At 40.3% G+C, this 17,074-nt stretch overlaps 1 protein-coding gene across 7 annotated transcripts in view; it reads right to left on the reverse strand.

Annotated features, from left to right (window-relative positions):
- Nucleotides 1–17,074, reverse strand: part of LOC140483795 (uncharacterized) — a 175,727-nt gene that overhangs the window by 63,866 nt on the left and 94,787 nt on the right. For all 7 annotated transcript variants that reach the window (XM_072582394.1, XM_072582403.1, XM_072582422.1 and 4 more), the window contains 3 exons: nt 15,812–16,029; nt 10,569–10,736; nt 8,453–8,530 (listed from right to left, as the gene is read on the reverse strand). In XM_072582394.1, the coding sequence (XP_072438495.1) occupies nt 8,453–8,530; nt 10,569–10,736; nt 15,812–16,029 (464 nt within the window). The remainder of the gene's footprint in view (nt 1–8,452; nt 8,531–10,568; nt 10,737–15,811; nt 16,030–17,074) is intronic.

Genomic DNA, 17,074 nt, shown 5'->3' on the forward strand with positions numbered 1-17,074 from the left:
ATGCTAAATTCCCCTATAGTGACCAGGGACGTGCAGGTTAAGTGTATTAGCTATGGGAAATGCATAGGTACAGGGACAGGGTAGGGGGATGGGTCTGGTTGGGATGCTCTTCGGAGGGTCCTTGTGAGTCCAAAGGGCTGAAGGGCCTGCTTCAGCACAGTAAGGATTCCATTAAAAGAAATATATCCTGAGATGTCACTTGGTCCTATGCAGTACAGAGGGTTTTTTTGGATCAAGCAGCATGCTGAATCCACCAGGTAACTGTTCGGATTTCCCAGTCAGGTTCTCTTCAGGCTAAGCTCGTTTGGCAAATTTAGCTAGGTAGAAAGCTGAATGCCAATGAAGTATGCTGATCCATTAACAAAGTGTTTAACATCCGATCATCTCCCTTAACTGACAACTTACTACTGCCTGGTGAGAAACACTTCATGCCGCTTGTCAAAAGCATGGAGGGTGGAGCCAGAAGCTCCCAATCACCTTCTGACCTCAGTGGACTTCTTAGCAGATTCTATCACAGATCTCACCATAGACCCCATTACTCAGACCCCAATAAGATTCCACTCATAATACTTTTCCTTTTAGACTTTATTTTGGTTTTGGTTTCTTGGCCTATGCTGTATGTAAACCTCACTCCTTGAGAGCAAAGGCCTTTTCACTACTTTCAGAAATCTTAGTAAAACCCTCTCAAGTTTCACAAGGTAGCAGAATAAGATAATGCTACCAAAGATTGAAACTTATTGTTTAATAAATTTGGTTGAAAATTAAAACCTAAAACAAACCTTAAACAGTAGTGAAGCACTATAGATATTTAGACTGAAATGTAACTAGCTAAAATCAGTCAGTAGCAATTAAAAGTACTGTATTACATTACAATGTACATGAAATATAAAAGATTGTGAGCTTAAGGACATAACTGTGTCTGAACTTCCAATACAATATTAAAAAGTGTTGTATAGTCAGGGTAGTCATGTGGGTGTAGATTGTGTTAGATAAATTCATGCATGGGGGAGAGAACTGGATACTGGACTAGATCCTGTCATGTTATGACATTCTTTGCTTAAAAGGGGTTAAAGAGGAAGAACTCTTAATATTGAATTACTGATCAAAAATTCATTACGTAGACTGGTGAAGGGATCAGACATAAGCAACAGGAATTATGCGCTTTGAATTCAACACCTGCTTGATTGAATTTTACATTTCAATACAGAGGAGACAGGTGATGGGTGATTTGGAACAATAGGCAAACTAAGTACTGTGATGATACTATGGCTTTAAGAGGATTATTTGGTCCTTTGTTTAAAATGAAGAAACGTTGAGCCAGAGTTGATGATCTGTCTGCTCTAAAGCCCAAGAAGTAAGCTGTCTGTTAAACCTGGTGTGTTTTTTCTCAAGTTGGAACAATAGAAGTGCCCTGAACGGGTGGAGTCAAGCTCCCACAGAACCAGGATTTTAATTTTTACTTAGTAGCAATTTCTGGAAATCTTGAAGATGGCTGTTTTCTCTTCCTGTTGCAAGAATGCAAGGCCATCTATTTTAATGAATTTGTCATTGGCAAGGGTGTGTTTTTGGGATGTTACTATATTGGAGCAGTTATTATTTAGTAGTTAAATAATCTATTATTCTGTTAAGTTTTCCGATAAAGCTAAGTTGCTCAAATTTCTTTTTTCTTTTGTTGCATTTTAACTCTAATGTATGAATGAACTGTGGTTTTGTTTCAAGACTGATAGTTTGACAAATCAAATTATATCCTGAATGGAATGCTCAGTACTTGCCTTTAAAATGTAAAAAAGTTAGGGCTCAGGCTATATTTTGAGAAGGTTTGGTCTGGTCCATAACAGCACAAATCCAACGACCTACCAAGCATAATTTCTTTCTAATAGTAGATTAAAGAGAAATTTCCATCACCATCCCCAGGAGCATACAATGGGATTGAACTTTCTACTATAAAAATTATAAAACTTAACAAAGTCTATCTTTAGCCAGGTCCTAAAGAAAATTTAGATATACCCTCCAATTAATAATCTGCCTATCACTAACCTTAATAACAATTGTGCAGGAAGGAAACAATCTGAATCTATTAGCATGCTTGTGTAGACCTTTTAATTTGTAAGATCCATTATCTGCAAAATGAAATATCAGTGTTATGCTATTCAGAAAAGGTAAAATCATTGTAATCAGTTTCAAATATATTTTACTAAATATTGGCTAAGTGTCAATTTTAAGGAGTTTCATGGAGGGTTTCTCTCTTTGAGCTGGAACACGTTGTCTCCTGCAATTCTCTACAGCTTGCCGCATTACGTATATAGAACCCCTTCACGGTACCCCACTCACACTGTTGTGCACTAATTAATGGCAGATGCATCTCTGCTGCTGGATCTCCTGGGATTTCTGGTGCCTTTTAAAGCCCAGCCACATAACAGGTCAAATATTGACCCCACCCCCAGCACATAATGGGAGGGAAAAATAAGAAAAGCTTCTGAGAGTACATAAGCGGCACTTGCAACACTTCACTGCAAATGCAAGCTCATATTATTAAATGCATTGTTATCATGTTTGATTGCCTGCCATTGTAACTACAACTACAAGGATCATGCCATACAGGCTATCTGACTCAAGGGCAATATGGTCTTAGAACCCTGTCTCATGGATTGCTACTTTACTACTATTGCCCAGTGCAGTTTAACATCTCATTATTTGTGGTGTTGGACTGGGGCATACAAAGTTAAAAATCACACAACACCAGATTATAGTCCAACAGATTTATTTGGAAGCACCAGTTTTTGGAGCACTGCTCCTTCATTAAGTGATCCACAACAATACTCCACAACCAGCTGATAAAGAAGCAGCACTCCAAAAGCTAGTGCTTCCAAATGAACCGGTTGGACTTTAACCGGGTGCTGTGTGATTTTTAACTTAATCTCATTTTTTGATGTGAGAACATCACATAAGGAAAACTCTTGTCTCCTCCTGCCATCTTTGTAAGTCATTTAGCCCTTGAAATGGTCTATCAAGGCTGTCGGAGCTTTGTCCACCCCAGTCCTACCCCAGCACCTCCATATCATATCAAACTTGTGGCGTAGTGGCAGCTAACCAGGTTACCTGGCACATACCACTAGGATGTGATATCAATGGTCACAAATGATTTGTTCATTGATTGAATGGAACCCTTTTCTTTTGTTGAAGTCAGCTGTGTTATGACATGTGCTCTCAACATGACAAGTGCATAGTCAATAGTACTGCCAAGCCAGCTCTATTGGCAATACTAGTGCCGATGCTGCAGCACCGACCTCTCCATTGGGAAATAAGATGAGGCAGTGTGACCCGGCACAAACCGTACCAGTAATAGCCTCAGTGTATTTATGGGTGACTGTGGATGATTGAAAGATCCTGCACAGGCATCCAGTTGAACTTTGGAAACAGTTAATTACACTAAAATTTGGCGCAACTGGGATAGGATGGCCATTCACTCTTCAATGTTGCAGGTTCTGCTCTGGTAGCTGGCAATATTCTGTGACAGTGTCAAGGATATCCTCAGTCTGCACTGACACTGCAGCTCTCTCACTGCAGGAAATGGTATCAAGGACAATAATCTCTGGGCCTTCTGTAGATCCTCTGCATTGTAAAGAGACCTTCAGCTGTTATTTCTTCATGAAGAGGCTGTTTAGCAGCTGCTGACTTGCTTGAGAATCTGTTCCTGCTCATTTTCTCTATGATTCCTCAGTGACAATAACCCCTGCTGTGGCTGGATCCATTTGTTATGCTCTTAATGAATCACATGGGAACTATCAGAAACAGAACAGCTTCTTAGTAATGGGAGCACTCATTAGTCCCATCACTCACAAATTGCAGTTTTCTACAGTCTTCCAGACATTGGGATATGGAGGGCATAGACCTCTACATAGACCTTTGACTAAGGGGATTTTATTCCAATGAGTGCCATGTCAAGAAAATACGACAGGAGATGGTGAATGTGTCACTAAGGGTTGAGGAAACCTTGACCCCAACCCCTACATTATCCAAGAAAGGCAGTGTTGCACATAAGAACATGTCGGTGAGTATTTACAATTAAATGAGGCTTTTTCAGCTGCGAAGACCTTGGGTTGTCTTTGCGAAATGTCACCTGCAGCTAACATCTGTTATGTCATCCGTGATTAGTTTTACTTCATGGAGATGACTGTGATCAATCTGTAATGACCAATGACATGGTCAAGATTGCTTGTGAACAGGATTTGAATCTCACATTATTGGATATTGCATATACTTTCCATGCAGGGTATTATGATTACAGATGTTTGTCATCTGTAATGTTTGAATATCAGATTATTGAGTATTAATGCAATTGCCCCTTGAAAGTCTACACATCACTCAAGTAGAGCCTTTGTGCTCAAGAAAGGTAAAGCAATTACTCCACCAACTTTGGGTGTGGTCGTAGCCATTTCCATATCCATTGTGTATTAATGATTTGAATTTGGATGGTTGCCCCTGGCATATTAACAGGCTGAGCTTACACTAGATGACGCACCACAAACCATCAAGTTCCTTTCTCCTGTATTTCCTGTTGATCATCAACGCTGGGTATCCACATAGAATTATAGAGACATACAGCACGGAAACAGACCCTTCAGTCCAAGTTCCAACTCTTTCTTTAATGTCTTCACCACCCAGTGAGCCTTGGCCCTACAACTTAGCCATGCCAACCATTATGCTGGTGTTGCTCCCCTCACAAAACCAGGGTCACTGCCATGGAGCTTAACTTAAGATACAGGGGAATGCTGGCCAAACTGGAGGTCCAAAGGAGCATACAATATGTTGAAGCTGTCAGGTACCTGCTCTGATTTTCCTGTGGCTGTAATGTTTCTCTCTTGTTTATAGCACAGTGGGAAATTGCATCCATATAAATGAGGTAAGATCAAGACATGTGTTGCTGTTATGACGTTGTGGGTGTACTGTACCTTTAAGGGAGCTGAAATGTCTGGCCAGCACAAATGTGCTGAACATTTAAAATGCAATATTTGGGTTGAAACACATATCTGGTACTGTGTTGCCAGGATACAAAACCAATTCAAAATTCAGCCAACCAGTTTAAATGATTCCCCCGAAACAAAAGTCCAATCAAACTTGAATCTTACTATTTTGGACAACATCAAACCAATGCAATGATCTGATGTTTTGGGATATAAATATCAAATAATTTGAACAGTTAGCCACAGCGACAAAGAGCAGCCAACAGCAACAAGGCTGCTTGCAGAAAAATCTGCTCTCTGAAAGGTACCTTCATCTATCAAAGACCCGGGAAGTAGAATCCCCAAGAAAAAGAAAAGAAGACAGGAATACAGAGATGGACCGAAAGCTGCCCGGTTTTGAAATAATAAGTGTTTTAAAATCATAATTGGGATTTTTAAAATCAAAATAGTATTGAAGAGGGGGAGGTAAAATATAGGTTTAACAGAAAGAAGTTGTAAATTGTTGTGAGTTAATATTGTCTTTTAGACTTAAAGAGTAAAGATGTTAACTTTTATTTCAGTAGTGACTTTTGGCACAGTTCTTTGCCTCTTGAATTTTAACAGGTTGCAGCACGGGATGAACCTTTCCTGTGTTGCTGGTTTAAATTAGCAGAGGGGTCTACCCTGTGTCATAGCAGTTGAAGACATATAAATAGGCTTTTCATTGCTCACGAATGAGATTTTCACCTTGCTGTTCAAATTTTTGTTTCAGAATCAGATTTATTTTCCCCTCGATTTGTCAGGGGCTTGGAAAATGCAGCCCAACCTTGAGCTCTCTTGAAATTTTATCAACATAATAAAAACTTTATTGATTACTTATTTTAGCACAGGATTTATCAGTTCCAAAATTCACACTGAAAAGGAAATGGAGTAGGATTTTAAAGATGGAAAAAGGCTGATTTTCTGGCAGACCGCAGCTCAGAGTCCCAGAGTTCTTCAGCAGACTCTTCAGTCCAACCCGTCCATGGCAACCAGGTATCCTAAATTAATCTAGAGTTTGCCAGCACTTGGTCCATATCCCTCTAAACCCTTCCCATTCAAAAACTGATCCAGATGCCTTTTACATGCTGTAAGTGTACCATCCTCCATCACTTCCTCTAGCAGCTTGTTTCATATACACGCCATCCTCTGCATGAAAAGGTTGCCCCTTTTAAACCTTTCCTCTATCAATCTAAACCTATTCCCTGTAGTTCTGGACTACCCCACCTTCAGAAAAATACCTTGACTATTCACCCTAACATGCCCCTCAAGATTTTATAAACCTCTCTAAGTTCACCCCTCAGCCTCCAACACTCCAGGAAAATATCCCCAGCCTTTGCAGCCACTCTCTATAGTTCAAATCCTCTAACTCCGCCAACATTCTTGTAAATCTTTTCTGCATCCTTTGAGTTTAACATCTTTCCTATAGCAGGGAGACTAGAATTGAATGAAGTATTCCAAAGTGGCTTAATCAATATCCTGTACAGCCCAACTCCCATACTCAATGCACTGACCAATAAAGTACCAAACACCTTCTTCACTTGTCTACCTGTGACTCCACCTTCAAGGAACTATGAACCTGCATCCCTCGGCCTCTTTGTTCTGGAATACTCCCCAAGTATATAAGTCCTACTCTGATTTGTCTTTCAAACAAAACACCTCACATTTATCTAAATTAAACACCATCTGCCACACCTCGGCCCATTGGTCCAACTGATTAAGGTCCTGTTGTATTATGAGAGAATCTTCTTCACTGTCCATTACACCACTAATTTTAGTGTCATCTGCAAACTTACTAACTATACCTCCTATATTCACATCCAAATAATTTATATAAATGACAAGAAGCAGTGGACCCAGCGGCACTGTGGCTCAATGGGTAGCACTGCTGCCTCACAGCGCCAAAATCTTGGGTTCAATTCCAGCCTTGGGTGACTGTCTGTGTGGAGTTTGCACATTCTCCCTGGGTCTGCGCGGGTTTCTTCCAGGTGGTCCTGCTTCCTCCCACAATCCAAAGATGTGCAGGTCATGTGAATTGGCCATGCTAAATTGCCCATAGTGTTAGGTGTATTAGTCAGAGGGAAATGTGTCTGGGTGGGTTACTCTTCGGAGGGTTGGTGTGGACTTGTTGGGCCGAAGGGCCTGTTTCCACACTGTAGGGAATCTAACTAATCTTTGCGGCACACTCCTGCTCACAGCCTCCAGTCCAAAAAAACAACCCTCCACCACCACCCTCTGTCTCTAACCTCAAGACAATTTTGTATTCATTTGGCTAGCTCTCCCTAGATTCCTTATGATTCAACGTTGCTAACAGTCTGCCATGCGGAACCTTGTCGAACGCCTTATAGACAATGTCCCCCTCTCTGCCTTCATCAATCTGCTATTTCACTTCTTCAAAAGAAACTCAATCAAATTAGTGAGGCACAATTTCCCATGCATAAAGCCATGCTGACTATCTGTAATCAGTTCCGGCCTCTCCAAATCCTGTTCCTCAGAGTCCCCGACTCATCACTGATGCCAGATCTATACTTCCCTGGCTTTTCCTTACCTCCTTTCTTCAATAATGGCACCACATTAGCCAGCCTCCAGTCTTCCAGGATCTCTGTTAACTCTATTTGCGAAAGCTATCTCATGTCCCCTATTTGCCTTCCTGATGTTCCTCTGAGTATACATCTACTGCCTTTAAACTCCTTGAGGGATTCATTCGATTCCTGCTGTCTATACCTGCCAAATGCCTCCTTCGCTTTCTTGACCAGAATCTTAATTTTTCTAGTCATCCAGCATTCCGGACACCTAACAGCCTTGCCCTTCATACGAATAGGAACATACTGCCTCTGGACTCTCATTACTCATTTTTGAAGGCCTCCCACTTTCCAACCACCATTTAACCTGCGCATGGCTTTTCTCAATCAACTTTTGATAGTTCTTGCTTAATACTATCCAAATTGGCCTTATTCCAATTTAGATATTTAACTTTTAGATCAGGTCTATTCTTTTCCCTAACTATTCTAAAAGTAATAGAATTACGATCACTGGCCCCAAAGTGCACCCTCTCTGACACCTCAGTCAGTTGCCCTGAGGTGTCCAAGAGAAGATCAAGTTTTACTCCTTCTCTAGCAGGGTCATCTGCAAACTCCACAAGATTGTTGAATGCTCCAATGAATTATCGAGCTCAATATTTCAAATGATATTCAGACAACCCTAGTGAATCTGGACTTGATTTTCTGGTCCAGTTAGAAAATGTCTGAGCTTTGTTCTCAATGTTTTGAAGTAGCATTGGTGCCAAAAGCACACCATACCAATCCCTACCAATATTATCTTCAATATATACAAAGGCATTACTGTGGAGGCTGTGATGAAACATCTCAACATATTTCACTCAAGCATATGTTCCTTGAATTCTTTCCTGTCTCACGCTACTTCATTTATTCTGCAGGTAGAAGCCAGTTTGCTATAAAAATTCTACTTACCTGCATTCGGGGCATAATCTTATAGCTGTTCATCCTTTCAGACTCTGCCAGCTTTGGGATTTCCACACATAAAAGAACCTTTACAGAATGAGCACAAGTTCACAAATTATATTCTTCATTTTTCGATAGAATCGCTATCCCTAGCTATAGTTTTAACAACTAACAAATAGGAATGTGAATCAATGATATATCAATTAATAGTAAATGTGAAGTCGCTATAGACTATAGGAACTATAAGGGTGCTCTCTCATTACAGAGTGAGGGAGAGACAGCCAGTGGTGCCTTAACCGGGCCTCAGGTGAGCAGAGGGATTGAGAAAGCAGGACCTTCATGGTGACCTCAGCTCATGTGGGAACTGAACCCACATTGTTGGCATCATTCTGCATTACAAACTAGCTGCCCAGCCAACTGAGCTAATAGAATTAAATTCACTCAAGCGAGAATAACAGACAATAGCACCTTATCTCAGCCCATTTCCTCATGGACAGACTTCCTGAGGGCTTCCTTGTGGAGGTGTACCCAAGAACAGCAGTAGGTCATCTGATCCTTTGAACCTGCTCCACCATTCAATGAAAACAACAGCAAAACAGGTTAACCTTCTACCTCGGCTACACCTTCCCATATTCTCCTCATATCCATCAAGTGACTTAAAGACGATAAGGCCACAAGAAATAGGAACAGGAATAGGCCATTCGGCCCCTTGTACCTGCACTGCCATTCAATAGGACCATGGCTAATCTGACATTCCTCACATGTACATTCCTGTGTTTCAACTGCAAGCTCTGTTTCTGCTACTGATTAAGAATCCATTTACCTCAGCCTTAATTATACACAAGGATTCTGTCCCCACAGACCTCTGTGGCAAAGAGTTCCAAAGACGGTCAAATATCTGGGAGAAGCAAGTATTCTTCATTTCAATTTTAAACTGGTGTCCCTTAATTCTGGGACTATGCCCTCTGGTGCTAGACTCTTGCCATGAGGGGAAACATTGTCTCAGCTTTTACCCTTAATTCCTCTAAATTCCAATGAGTACATACTCTTTGTACATACTATGTATCCAATCTGTTTGTAGTATATGAAAATATATCTGAGTTGAATAGGTCTTATAATTGAGCAGACAGGGATCTCTGGGTAGATAATTCCAAACATTCACAACCCCCATGAATGCACAATACTTTTCTAAGTGCTAAATGACCAATACTTTGAAATTATTGCCTGTAGACAGCAACAGCCTCTCTGCATCTATCCATTCAAAACGTTTCAGAATCTACATTTTTTAGAGACTGCCTCTAATCATTGTGAACTCTAAGGCTAAAATTTCTCAGAATCGCTTTGAAGGGAAATCAAAATATTCCAGAGACTGAATTCCCTCCCCACAACAACAATATCTGGAATGAATGTGAGGGCCCACAAAATGTGGCAATGGAGAGCATTTAGGTTTCAGAATGCTGGTCCTGGTAGTAACAAGTATTAGGCCTGGGGACAACAGAAGAGGAAGCCAATTCTTGTCCCAATCTACTCAGTTAACATACTAAATAAGAGATTGCCCACAATTGAACTTCAAGGGGCAGATAGATTACCCATTGCTTCAGAACAGATTAACTGAGGGAAAGTGGGTGTGCAGAGCCAGTCATGGCTGCCCTAGGATGTCACTGTTGGCAGAATGGATATTGAATGTTTGGGGTCTTCAATGGGGTTGGCACCCCACTCACACAACAGAGGGCAATACAGGGGTTAGCTGCACTGAGGAAAGGCTCCAGCTGTTAAATGGATCCTGGCTGTTGGATTCCAAGCTAATTAAAGGCATCGGGCATCTGGAGGTCATGGGAGAAATTAGCTGCCAAAATTAGTGCATTTTAAGGCAGATTGTAAACCGAAACTAAAGAACTGCTGGAGATCTGAAACAAGCAAAAACAGAAATTGCTGGAGAAACTCAGCAGATCTGGCAACATTTATGGACAGAAAACAGAGTTAACATTTCAGCTCAAAATTTTGGTAATTATTTGTTTCAGATTTTAAACCTACTTCAATATTTAAGTATTAACTGGGAAAGTAACCAAACTTTCACAGTTAATAACTCACAGAAACCCTTAAATCGGGTCATAAAAAAACATACCTTTCCATTCATGTTGACATCAAGAAACTGCACTGGGGTATAAGTGTTCAATTCTGTAATATCTCCAACAGTCAGTTTAGCACCAGCAACTTCAAAGGCCACAAATACATCAGACACAAACTCATGGTGTTTCCACTTCATCATCAAATTTCCAGCCCATCCACCAGCCTATTTACAAAAAATACAAATATGCACACGTAAATCTCAGATAACAGTAATTGTCCTTGACCAATGGCATTACCAACTGTACCTACCACTCAATACCTGACACAAAATTGCAAGGCTAGATCAAATTGATTTCTTAAACTTTCCAGAATAAATTTTGAGAGTTCAACAGATTTTTGACCATGAACCAAAGTTGTACGTTTATTCCATCACCTCTTGTAAATAAAGTTTGGACAATTTTCAACAACGTTAATCATTGGAATACCAACAAGTAGGTGGATGTCCTGATTTTGAAAGAGAATGTTTTCGGGCAGGAAGTTTTATCACTCCATCATAAAGAAGTAGGTTTTAGCAGTAAAATTAGAGCATGTTTAGTGATAAAATTAAGAATACACATCAAAAATTCAAAAACTATTTTTCAGAAAAAAACTCAAAACATACTGAACTTAATTATTTTCTTAACGTTAAGAAAATCGAGTAAATGCAAAATTTCTAATGAGTGACTTCATTATAGAAAACAAGGAAAATGCAGCTCACTGAACTGGGGTCAAAGCTTGTTAGTAAAGTATGCTTTACAGAAAAGTTTCTATGTCAAGATTATTTGCTATTTAAGTGTAAATTATTGGACAAAAATCCAAGCATTCAATATTCTGGCGATGACAATATGTGTAGTGTAATCATAGAACTACTTACTGTGGTTCATCAATTGCCTGCACAAACATGACAAATAAACATCAATAAAAACAGAAACTGCTGGAGAAATTCAGCAGGTCTGGCAACATCTGTGGAGAGAGGGAAAGTTTACATTTCGAGTCAGGTGTGACTCTTGATCAGAAAAAGCTTGAAACATTAACTCTTGTTCTCTGGCCACTGATGCTGCCAGATCTGCTGGATTGCTCCAAAACTTTGTTATTATTTTTTTTCCCCTGAGATTTCACAGCATTTCGCTTTTATTTGAGACTTCAAGAGCACATAGTCAGGCTGCTCAAATGGCAGACATAGCAGATAAAACTTCATGCAGTCAAGAGTGGCGTGTTTTTTTTAGTTGACAGACCACAGAAAGGCAATTAACAACAAAGGATTCAGTGCATAACAGGGTGCAAGAGCAGAAAAACCTAGGGGTAATAATTATTGAAAATGGCAGGGAGTGTGAGAAAATGGCATTCAGGATATTAAGGTTTATAAACAGGCATAGAGTTATAAAATTCTTGTTTGGCTTCAACTGGTGTATTTTGTCCAATTCTAGGCAACAAGTTTAGGAACAATAGGTTGAAGTTTCCTGTGTTTACTTGAATGAGATTCATAGTGTCTAGTCTGCCATGGTCCATTATGGCTTTTCTGAGCAACTTTCCCTTCCTCAATGCATTAAATTTGAAATTATTCCCTTCAGAGTGCTTCTCATGGAATCATGCAGCTGAAGAGGTAGACGGGCTCACGACTACCAGGACATTGTGACATTCACGCCATTGGTACCACATTCAAAACCCAGCTGCACCCAGTTACTGCCTGTTACACTGAGATCCTGCACTGTTACCCAAAGGAAATGATCCAGAAAGGCACTTAGCAACTTGCTTCATCAAAAGCGTCAGGAATGGATGGGGTGTTTGAGGAAAAAGCACTGCTTCTTCCTACTGACCACCAAAACAGGCCGTTCCACCAGTCTCAACCAGCCTGAAAAATAGATAGCAACACAGGCCAGTGCAGAGTCCCAGTGAAATGCAATGCACAGCACTGAAGGAAGAAGGTGAATGACCTTGTATTCTGTAAGACACTCTCAGGGTCAGCATTCACTCTAACTCTGCCATTATACACTCACCTTACCTTTGGACTACAACTCTCAATATTGTATAAATCAGGTCCAGTCAAGAGGTCCCACCCATCTCATCCTCCCAAAATTTCAAGTCTTCCTGCCCTCTGTACTTTACACTCACTCACTGGGGAGACCTTATCACATTTCCTGCTCCTGAACTGCAATAACTGGTTGTTGCCATTGCTAGGTAACTGCTCCCACTCATGCATTGTGAAGTGGCACTGATTAAGGAAAGATTTGGAAGCTGCTTACAAAAGAGGTGAGGAGACTAATAATGAAAAGTGGATTAGTAATGAGGTGCAAGTGCACGAAATAAGGTAGTTGCCAATCATTAACATGATTCTGACCTCACTGTTTAAGCCCTAAGCAGAAAATCCGTTTTTTTTATCTTAATGTTGAAATTCTGACCTTTTTTTCACTTTTTCTTGTATGTTTCAAACCTTCTCACCATTGTCCATGGTGCTCAAGGGAGCAGAAAACTCTCAAACTTTGGAGAAGGCTCAGAAAAGATAGGGAATGATGGTTCCAGGGTTGAGAGATGCCGGTTGTGTGGACAGATTTGAGAAGCTGGTCTTTTTACAGCAGAGAAAATTACAGAGGTTTGACAGAGGTGTTCAAAATGTGATGGTCTGGATAGAGCAGAAGGACAGAGACTATTCCTATTGGTGGAAAATACCCAGTTCTCTTTTGGAAATAACAGTTGAATTGACCAACATTGTGCTCTAAATCACTACATTCCACATCCTAAAAAAATCCTCATTGCTGGATCCAAAAGACATCAATTTAAAATCAGAAAAAGATACAGCATTGAGGAAAAAATATATTGTTTTTATGCAGCAAATATTTAGGATCTGGAATGCAGTGAATTGAGAGCGCAATGTTCGTCAAATCAATTGTTATTTCCAAAAGGGAATTGGATATTCATTTGAAAACAAAAATAAGAAAAGGTAAAAAGGAGGAGTGTGGAACTAGCTAAGCAGCTCTTCAGAGAACCAGCAGCAGCACAACATGACTTTGCTCCCTCAGTACTATTACAATCCTGTGATTCTATTCCATAAAAATCCACTGACAGCTCAGGGGACTCCAGGCTATCGTCAGATGAATTAAAGCTCCGGAATAGGTGTAGGGTTAGTGTTTTCAGGAATACAGCCATGAAGTCTTAAGGATGACAAGTGCAAACATGGTCCTGGGGAATGGATGGGCAAGAAGTGATGTATAAGAGGATGGACTGAAGTTTGTGGATTGTGAGCTCTGGATATAATTGCACAGGTTAATATACAAGGTGAAATGATCAATGTTACACACATGGTTGGAAAACAATAATAGTAGGGGCGAAATGGGTGTAAATCAGCACCTAAACAGAAAGTCACTAAACAGTTGGCTGAAGGTTAGACGTTAGAACAGAATGTTAATTGTTGGACTGGTACTAGGCTGAAAGGAAATCAGGAGAGTAGAGAATAAAATTCTCTGCAATAAATATCTAAAGGAAAAGTGAATGTGCAGTGTGTGTCCAAAGAAACAGGGAATAGAAAGAAGGATAAATTAAAAATTTGATGAATCACTCCACTGATGAAATATGAAGCAAATGTGTTTTCAGATGTAACTATATTTGCCCCACTGGAAGAGGTCACACGCACCTCCTGTGTAATCAATACCCTCCCTCATGAGCTGCTGCCAGGAAAACAGCAAGACAAGATTGGGTTCAATCATGCCAAAGACTGCACAGAGAATAAAAAGAAAAATACAGTGCACTTCCAGAGTTTGCAATTTATTAAAGCTTTTACAATGAAAGGGTGGAATTTGTCTGGCACTGGATCATGTATGTGCTCCTTGGACTCAGCAAAGTGAGGAGAGTTGCCATATAAAGGGCCTAAGCAGAATGTAGGAGGTTTAACTGAGTCAAGGCCAACAAAGTTAAAGATAAGGGAATGGTTGAGCAGAAAGACTGTATTTTGGCAAAAGAAGGTAAAGAAACAGATTTAAAATGCTAGTGATTTGGGGAGTAATGCTTACCAGATTAGATGTTGAACTGAGAACGATTAAAGGGGATGAGGGGAGAAATGGCTGGGGAGAGGTAGGGTTGAAGATGGTTATTTTAGTAATCCAGATCATAACAGTAGGAAGTCTGTGAGATGCAGAGTCAAGGGGCGGCACCTCGCAATACAGTTAGGACAGTCCATGGAAGGACATAAGGTCAGTGACTTCAAAGCAAAGAGATGGCAACATGACTGGAGATAGAAATTGAAATCACTGCAGATGAGGAGCACAGAGGTTCTGGGAAAAAAGGAGGGATGTTGGCTCAATAAATAAAAGATTTGGGGTGTTTAAAGGAGGGGAAGGCGTGGGAGTAGAAAACAGGGGATGCACAACTTCACCAATACTTTGGAAAAGGCAGTTGGCATTGTCTATCCAGGCTGAAAGGGCTCAGTAAAGAGAAGTGCATAACCACAGCTGAGTCAACTTTGATGGAAGTACAATCACGTACAACTAGATCATAGAGGAACCTCGATTCTCTGTGGACATGGACGGAGAGTATTTCGTACAGTTAATCGAATTCCGGATAACAGTTTAGCCAAGCATCGGGACCTTACGATCTTGTTCAGATAGTCAAAGGTCGGATATTTGAGGTTCTTCTGTATAATAAAAGACAGTTTTGTGAGTGAATAGTCATTCTGTATCAAAGTCTGGTGGGGCCAGTTATTACTGATAACTGAAGCCAGCAATTGCTATATGAAGTTGAAATCAAGCCCCTGTCAGGAAAGCCAATGAAATGGAGGCTGAGGGGCAATTAGCATTGTTTCTCATCACAAGGCAACAACTGATGCCTTACTGGGTCCTTCAGTGAGAGTTGTACTCAGAGTAACTATTTAATAAGGTTGGAGTGACGTCAGAGTTATGGGCAGAAGATTTAAAGGGGTCAAGACAGCAGGGTGGGGAGAATTACAAAATGGCACAACTGGGTGACAAGAAGATGAGAAAATAGGAAACAAGGATGTAAAGAAAACACTATAGAGAAATAACTGTAATAGGCCAGACAGAGGTAACATGGTGTACAGGCCATGAAGAACAGCTTGATGGGTCAGAAAATCAAATCATTTTCTTCCCCTTTTGTCATCAGGAATTAGAATCAAAGGTTAGCAAATTGTCTAATAAGAGATTGTCCGTGACAGCTGTGGTTCAGACCCTATTAATGACAATTAATAAGCCAAGAACATTTTGTGCAGAAACTACAATTGCTTTCTCAAAGCTAAAACAACAATAAACTTACATTTCGCACAGGCCCATTTGCAACTTTGAGCAAGTGACGAGCTATAACGTTGTAGGACAGTGATTGGTCAGAATACTGTTTCAGGTAGCCGATGAGTGAACTCAGGGTAACATTGGAAAACACCTTTAAACCATTAGGTCCCATAGTGACCTTGTAAAGATCAGGGATTCCTTTTACATCAATGAGAACTTGATAAGGTCCATCTTTCTTGTAAACTCCTATGGAAAGAGGACATATTTGTTTTTAAATCTTTGAAATTATTTGTACTGTCAAGGGCAAGAGACCTTTAAAATACAAAAAGGTTATTGACCAGACCAGACCACCCTCAAATATATCATGAATGTAGCCTAGACCCTAACTTTTTCTTATTTTAAAGGTAAATGTCAGGTGCTGTGTTCCAGACGCAATTCCAGATGCAAGGTAACACTACTCTATGCTAAGCAAAACATAATTTATTCAAACACTAAAGTTAATATACAACAAAAGAAAGAAGAACTTGGCATAACACAACTACTGGAAAACTTAACAGAATAATAGACATAGTAACTATTACTAATTAACTGTGCCAATACAGTAACACACCCTTGGCAAAAAGGCAACCTCAGAAAACTGATTTTGTCTCACATGTAATCCAGCAGCCCAGGAAGAGAATCCCTTTTGGTCATAATCAAGAGAGGGGAAAAAATAGCTTCCACCTCTTCGAGACCTCAGCAGCAACTGCTGCTGAAGAAACTAAAAACTTAAAATCCCTGGTTCTGTGGGTCGGAGCTTGACGACACCCAGTCAGGCTGCTTTTATTGTTGCAACTTTTGAAAAAAAAACGCCCAAGGCTTCACAAGTTGTTTATCATCTCAAAGACTGCTCATCACCTGTCCCCCAATCTCTCCTGAAAAGAAACCTGCACAAAATATACCTCTTAAAGCCTTGGCATTATTACAGAAGGACAAAAATCTTTGCATCCTCTGGCAGATCGTCACCCTCTCCCCCTCACCGAAGAGAATAGGACTACGTACACTTACAAATCTCTAAATTAGTTCAGTTAAAGCCTTCCAACTTGGTTTAATGTAAAGTGGAACATGGCCAGGAGATAACCTTTACCTTCAGCACTTTTGAGAGCTGTCCAATCTCGTGAATTCGATCACATACTACACCTGCTTCCAACTCTAAGATGTATCCATGTAAGTACTGCCACTAATGTATCAATATGTTAAAGACACCATCTCCTTAACTACAGGTAAATTAGCAGGGTCAGGATCAACGTTT

Source organism: Chiloscyllium punctatum, chromosome 2 (genome assembly GCF_047496795.1).
Source record: "Chiloscyllium punctatum isolate Juve2018m chromosome 2, sChiPun1.3, whole genome shotgun sequence".
In the NCBI taxonomy this organism is placed as follows: Eukaryota; Metazoa; Chordata; class Chondrichthyes; order Orectolobiformes; family Hemiscylliidae; genus Chiloscyllium; species Chiloscyllium punctatum.